The sequence below is a fragment of the Carlito syrichta genome, unplaced genomic scaffold (genome assembly GCF_000164805.1).
Source record: "Carlito syrichta isolate Samal-C Ts95f unplaced genomic scaffold, Tarsius_syrichta-2.0.1 Scaffold316209, whole genome shotgun sequence".
Taxonomy (NCBI): Eukaryota; Metazoa; Chordata; class Mammalia; order Primates; family Tarsiidae; genus Carlito; species Carlito syrichta.
Window position 1 is genome coordinate 197652 of NW_007260305.1, and position 6525 is coordinate 204176.

Below are 6525 nucleotides of genomic sequence, written 5' to 3' on the forward strand. Positions count from 1 at the left end.
CAGGTCAGGCTGCAGTGGCCAGGAGCGGCCACTGCACTCCAGTATGGGCGACAGAGTGAGACTCCAACTCAAAAAAAAAAATAAATCGGCATGTCTAAAAGCCTGGCCGTCAGCTTGTTTTCTCATCACCTTGCTCCAGGGCACAGCCTCAAGCTCCCCAAGCCTTTACTCCATTCTCCATCTAGCAAATACTAATTTATGCAGATCAAGAGTCCATTCCCAGCCAGGCGAGGTAACTCATGCCTGTAATCCCAGCACTTTGGGAGGCAGAGGCAAGAGGATTGCCCGAGTCCAGAAGATCGAGACCAGTCTAGGAAACTTGACAAGACCTCATCGCTACAATAAACAAAAAAAATTAGCTGGATGTGGCAGCGCGCACCTGTAGTTCCAGTTACTTGGAAGGCAGAGGTGGAAGGATCCCGAGCCCAGCAGGTGGAAGCTGTGGTGGCTGTGAGTGTGCTACTGCACTCAAGCCTGGGCAACAGAATGAGACTCCAACTCAAAAAAAAAAAAAAAGTCCACTCCCTTACAAAGCCTTTCCTGACTGTTTGACCCCCTTCTTTTTGCTCCTTTTTACCTTACAGAAACATCTGTTCAAATATCTGCAATGCTTTAGCTCACAGATCTGCCTTCCCTTAGACTAAAAGCCCTTTGTAGGCAGGAACTATGTCATCATCTTCATCTTAGTCTTCTCAGACCTAGTTCCATGCCTGATCCAAAGGAAGTCTTTAACAAATGTCTACTTAATGAATATATGAGTATGTGTCTGCCCCTGCTAATCTGAGCTCTTGGCTTTTAAGCAAACTACTCCAACGATCTTAGTTTTGGTGGCCTAGAATCCAAGTCCAGGGTAGCAGGAGCCCAGCAGTGCTAAGAGTGTAGCCCCATGAACAAAGAGCACTAACTACTGCATACACAGGTTCAACTGCACTGGCTTGGGAGGAGGGGAGGACAGCAATGTTCATATATGGAAAGCCAACCTCAACAAAAAAGTAAGTCCAGGCAACTCTGTCAATTATGCTGAGGAAGGAAAATGTAGCACAAAAAATTCCAAGCAGTGGTGAATCCATAGACCAATCACTAAGCCTTGAGACATGCATTATATCTTTGCAGCAAATCTGTCTTCCAGATTCCATCTGGCTCAATATATGTAATAAAGTTTGATAGGCACTTAATGCAGTTGTAATGCAGACCAGGCTGACAGCAGACCCGCAGGCCAGGATGTCCCCCTTACCTAGCACAGTCCTAGGTGCCTGCCTAGATGGCTCTTGAAGCTTCCATCCTGATGTTGTAACCAGGCCTACAGAGAGCCTCCACCCAAGGCTGCCCCAGCTAGGTCAAAGCCAGATTGGGCACTGGCAGGTTTCCCATTTCTCAGCCCTGCATCCACAGGCTAGAAAGGGTCTTGCACAGGCACCTGCTTCCCGGTGCATTCAGTCAGCTATTGCTGGTATTAACCTAAGGACTAGTCTTCTGCTACCTAGGATGGACAACATGTGAAAAAGGAGAAACTTAGCAAAGATGGGAGAGGCCCGGGAGAGATGGGGCAGAGGTCATCTATCAGGACACTGGCTAGTGTGAACTCCAGTGCACCGTGACAGCAGAAACCACGAGCAAAGGGAGCAGTATGCTCCGACTCTTGCAGAAAGAAATGAAGCTGGAGGGAGGGGGTTCAGAGCTAGAAAAGGAAAACCACTCTGGTCTGGGATGTCTTTGTTCCAAATTTTCCTCTTCCCACTCCCCATTCAGCCATCTCCCTTCTCACCTGACAGTCTCTTCCTGACCTCACTGCATCTCCCCAGTCCCCAGAGCACCTATCTCGCGAGGTCCAAAGTCACTCCAACCTCTCCCACTCTCAAGCCTCAATTTCTTCCTCCACACAGATCGCCCCTCTCTCTCTGTGTCCCCATCACCTTTCCATTTTTCCTTTCCCAGTCCACCAGCTTTCCCTCCCAGGGGGTACCTTCTGCTCTGAGCTCGCCTTCAGGTATCTACTATAGGCCAGCCACTCAATACTGACCACTCCCCTCAAATCCCCAGGGACTGACAGTCCGCCCGCCTGAACTGCAGCGGTCCCTTCCTATACCTTTAACCAGCCTCCACGTGCGTGGTAACGGGGGCGACAGCATTTCCTTGTCTCCCTGCTCCCGCCCCCGGAGGCGCTGCCCATTGGTTGCTGGGCTCCTCTTTCTCGTTCTCATTGGCTCCACTCCGGAAAACTCCAACCAATGACATGTCAGCACCTGTCTCCCTCCTCGATGCTGGACTCCCATTGGCTCCGAGGGCTCAGAAGCTGTCAGCTTGGCTGGAAGACGGACAAATCTTTCCTCCCCGGGGTAGAATCCGGGGCTGGGAAATTGGTTCCTAACTCCGCGGAACACAGCGCCAAGCGACGCCGGGTCACGTGGGCGGCGGTCCCCCATGACGTACGGGCTGCGGAGCGTCACCGCGACGTTCGGGCGACCTGCCGAGTGGCCCAGCTACCTCCGCCACCTGTGTGGCCGCAGTGCTGCCATGGACCTGGGACCCATGCGCAAGAGTTACCGCGGGGACCGAGAGGTGCCGCCTCCGGGCAGGGCCTCCCACGGGGGGAAGAGGGCGGGGGAGGGGGTCCCGAAATCATATACAGGAGGTGGGGCTTGGAAGCGCCCCAGAGGCTTCTGGGGCCACCTCGTGGAGCAAGGGGGTTTGGGGGTCACCCTCATGGGAGGAGTGGGGAGTCAAACAACTACCGGGAGAGGGGGGTCTGGGGAAACGTGGGTGAAAGTGGGTTCAAGAGGCAGTTTTTCCGTTGCCTGGTCGGAATCAACCTCTGTGGGCCTCAGTTTCCCCGTCTGCAATGGACTTAGATATTTGTTAAGTGCTTAGAACAGTGATAAATAGCTTACAAAATATTTGCTAAATACATAATTGGCATATGGGGGAGGTGTGACAGCCCACAGGGGAGGGGAGGAGAAAGCTCTCAGCTTCTGCCTTCTGTACCTTCTGCTCACTGCTTGCAGAAATTCTTTTCCTTTTTCCTCCTCACAATAGGAACCAAGAGAACTGTTTTGAAATTGGGATCCAGAGCCACAGTTAAAGATTTGGTTGCATGAGAGCATTTCTAGAAGTGCTTATTTAAAATGTAGCTTTTCATTAAACCTTACACCTACTGATTGAGAAATTATGAGGATGAAGCCAGGAACCTCTTTTATTTTTTCAGGCTTCCCTAGTGATTCCCATATGCAGACAGGTTTAACACCCATGCCATGAAACCCTGATTCAGCCATCACTAGCTGTGGGACCTTTTTAGGCCTATTTCTTCACCTATAAAATGGACACAGAATCTACTTCTTGGGTACTGTTTTTTATTATGAGGATATTGTTACAAGGACTAAAAGAGTTGATATTTGAAAAGTACCAGGTGCATAGTAAACACTATGTTTATTGTATGAAATAAGGCTGGCTGCAATGACTCAAACCTGGAATCCTAGCACTTTGGGAGGCCACTGCTGGCGGATCTCTAGAGGCTAGGAGTTCAAGACCAGCCTGGGTAACATAGCAAGAGCCCATCTCTACCCAAAAAAAGTTTTTAAATTAGCCAGGCCTGGTAGCATCCACCTGTAGTCCCAGTTACTTGGGAGGCTGAGGTGGGAGGATCACTTGAGCCCAGGAAAGCTATAATCATGCCACTGCACTCCAAACTAAGCAATAGAGCACCACCTTGTCTAAAAAATAAATAAAATTTCCTTCCCAGGCATTTGAGGAGGCTCATCTGACTTCCCTGGACCCAATGAAGCAATTTGCTGCCTGGTTTGAGGAGGCTGTTCAGTGTCCTGACATAGGGGAAGCCAACGCCATGTGTCTGGCTACCTGTACCAGGTGGGCATAACTGTGGGCCCCTCTGTGGGTGGGTACAGATGAAATAGGAAACTTAAAAAGCTCTCAATTTATGGCCACCAACTTTATGGCCCCAGCTCTGTTATTAAAATGCTGTGTGTTGGCTGGGTGCGGTGGCTGAAGCCTATAATCCTAGCATTTTGGAAGGCCGAGGCGAGAAGATTGCCTGAGTCCAGGGATCTTATCTCTACAATAAATCAAATAATTAGCCGGGTGTGGTGGTGCGCCCCTGTAGTTCCAGCTACTTGGAAGGCTGAGGCAGAAGGATCGCCTGAGCCCAGCAGATCGAGGCTGTGGTGACTGTGAGCGTACCACTGCACTCCAGCCTCGGCGACAGAGTAAGACTCCCACTCAAAAACAAACAAAAAAAGAAATACCTATCCTGAGACCCCTTGGTGAAACTCTCTCTCTGTCTTGAAATCTAGCACAGTGCTTGGCCATACCATTCATTTGACAACCAGGCATATGCGCTTTGAAGTATAAGTCCTTGAAGGCAGAGCTCTGAGCAGAGGAGCTAATATAATGGCCCCTTCTGTGATCCCTAAGAGTTGGATGATTGTATTATTTTGGTCCCTGCCTTAGGGCCTTATTAGTTTGCTAGGGTTATCACAACAAACTATAGATGAGTAGTTTAAACAACAGGAGTTTATTTTCTTACAGTTCTGGAGGCTAGAAGTGCAAGATCAAGGTGCCATCAGGGTTGGTTTCTGGTGAGACCTCTTCTTGTAGCTTGCAGACAGCTGCCTGTTTGTGTGTTTTCATGTGTGTGTGTGTGTGGGTGTAGGAGGGAACTCTGTGATGTCTCTTCCTCTTTTTCTTTTTAACTTATAAAGAAAAAACATTGACCTGTCGTGGTGGCTCACACCTATAATCCCAGCACTTTGTGGGGCCTGAGGTGAGAGGATTGCCTGAGCCCACAGGTTCAAGACCAGCCTGGGCCACTTGGCAAGACCTCATCTCTACAATAAATCAAAAATTAGCCAGGCACAGTGGTGTGTGCCTATAGTCCCAGCTACTTGAAAGGTTGTTTTTGCCAGGCTCAGCCTGTAATCTCGCGCCTTTGGGAGGCTGAGGTGAGTAGATTGCCTGAGCCCGCGGGTTTGAGACCCGCCTGGGCAGCAAGACCTCATCTCTACAATAAATCAAAAAATCAGCTGGGTGGCAGCGCATGCCTGTAATTCCGGCTACTCGGAAGGCTGAGGCGGAAGGATCGCCGGAGCCCAGCAGGTCGAGGCTGCGGTGGCTGGGAGCGGCCACTGCACTCCAGTCTGGGCGACAGAGTGAGACTCCAACTCAAAAAAAAAAAAAGAGAAAGGTTGAGGCGGAAGGATCACCTGAGTCCAGCAGGTTGGGGTTGTGGTGGCTGTGAGCGTGCCACTGCACTCCTGCCTTGGTGACAGAGTGAGACTCCGTAACTCAAAAAAAAAAAGAGAGAAACATTTATTTGGTTCTATGGTTCTGGAAGTTGGGATGTCCGAGGCCAAGGGCCACATTGAGTTGTGAGGACCTTCTTGCTGCATCATAACATGGTAGGAAGTGTCCACAGTGAGAAAGCATGAAGGAGATGGGGGAGGAGAGGGAAAGAGAGAGAGAAAAGGGGAATGGGGAGAGGACTACCAGTCCTGTCAGATTAGGGCCCCACCCTTATGACCTCATTCACCCTTAATTACCTCCCCAAGGTCCCTGTCTCCAGATATAGTCACATTGGGGTTAGGGCTTCAACATATGGGTTTTGGAGATCACAATTCAGCAGGGCCCCAGAAAGTGGCATCATACTTGGACTTCCAGGACAAATCTCCAGGAGTACGTGGGAGTGGGTAGCCTGACAGCCACATAAAGGGGGACTACAGCTGGATAAGGGGGTTATAGACATCTCGTGGGGAGGGTGGCCTTACTGAGGACACTGAAATGGGCTCTGACCACAGTGCTCTGCTGTTTGCCCCTAGAGATGGAAAACCCTCTGCTCGTATGTTACTGCTGAAGGGCTTTGGCAAGGATGGCTTCCGCTTCTTCACGAACTTTGAGAGTCGAAAGGGAAAAGAGCTGGTGAGATTCAAGGTCCCCCTTCCCAGACCTGCAGTGCCGGCCCTTGCTGCTGGGTCGTTTTCTCATGCCCGCCACTGCCTAGGCCACTTGCTCTGTATGCACAGGCTCCCTCCTGCCTCGAGGCCTTTGCGCTGGCTGTGCTCTTTGCCCTGAATGAGCAGCCCCGTCCTTATCAACCATCTACTAGATACTATTGATTAACTCCTTTCCCTTGGGCCTCAGCCCAGATGTTGCCTCCTCAGGAAAGCCTTCCTTGACTTACCCTTGTCAGTTGCTGGTGCTGTTTGCTGTCATTGTCACTTGCAGCTTTTCTTCTTGCCATTTTTTTCAATTTGTAAGTGTGTATTTATTTGTATGATCATGTGACTGATATTTGTGTCCTCTGCTAAACAGCTCTGAAGAGGTACAGGCCACATCTATTTTATCTCTGCCAGCACCTTTCCTGGTATCAGACACCAAGCTGGCATTCGTGTTTTATTTATATATGTATTTTTAATTCTGGCTATTTGGAAGGCTGAGGTGGAAGGATTGCCAGAGCCCAGCAGGTCGAGGCTGTGGTGGCCGGGAGCATGCCACTGCACTCCAGCCTGGGCGACAGAG

At 50.3% G+C, this 6525-nt stretch overlaps 1 protein-coding gene across 4 annotated transcripts in view; it reads left to right on the top strand.

Annotated features, from left to right (window-relative positions):
- The first annotated feature begins 2270 nt into the window (after positions 1-2270).
- Positions 2271-6525, top strand: part of PNPO (pyridoxamine 5'-phosphate oxidase) — a 7613-nt gene continuing 3358 nt past the window's right edge. For 3 of the 4 annotated variants that reach the window (XM_008073904.2, XM_008073903.2, XM_008073907.2), the window contains exons 1-3: positions 2271-2559; positions 3737-3861; positions 5826-5925. In XM_008073904.2, coding sequence (XP_008072095.1) covers positions 2422-2559; positions 3737-3861; positions 5826-5925 — 363 coding nt within the window. In that variant the 5' untranslated portion in view covers positions 2271-2421. The remainder of the gene's footprint in view (positions 2560-3736; positions 3862-5825; positions 5926-6525) is intronic. The other variant, XM_008073905.1, reaches the window with a different exon arrangement.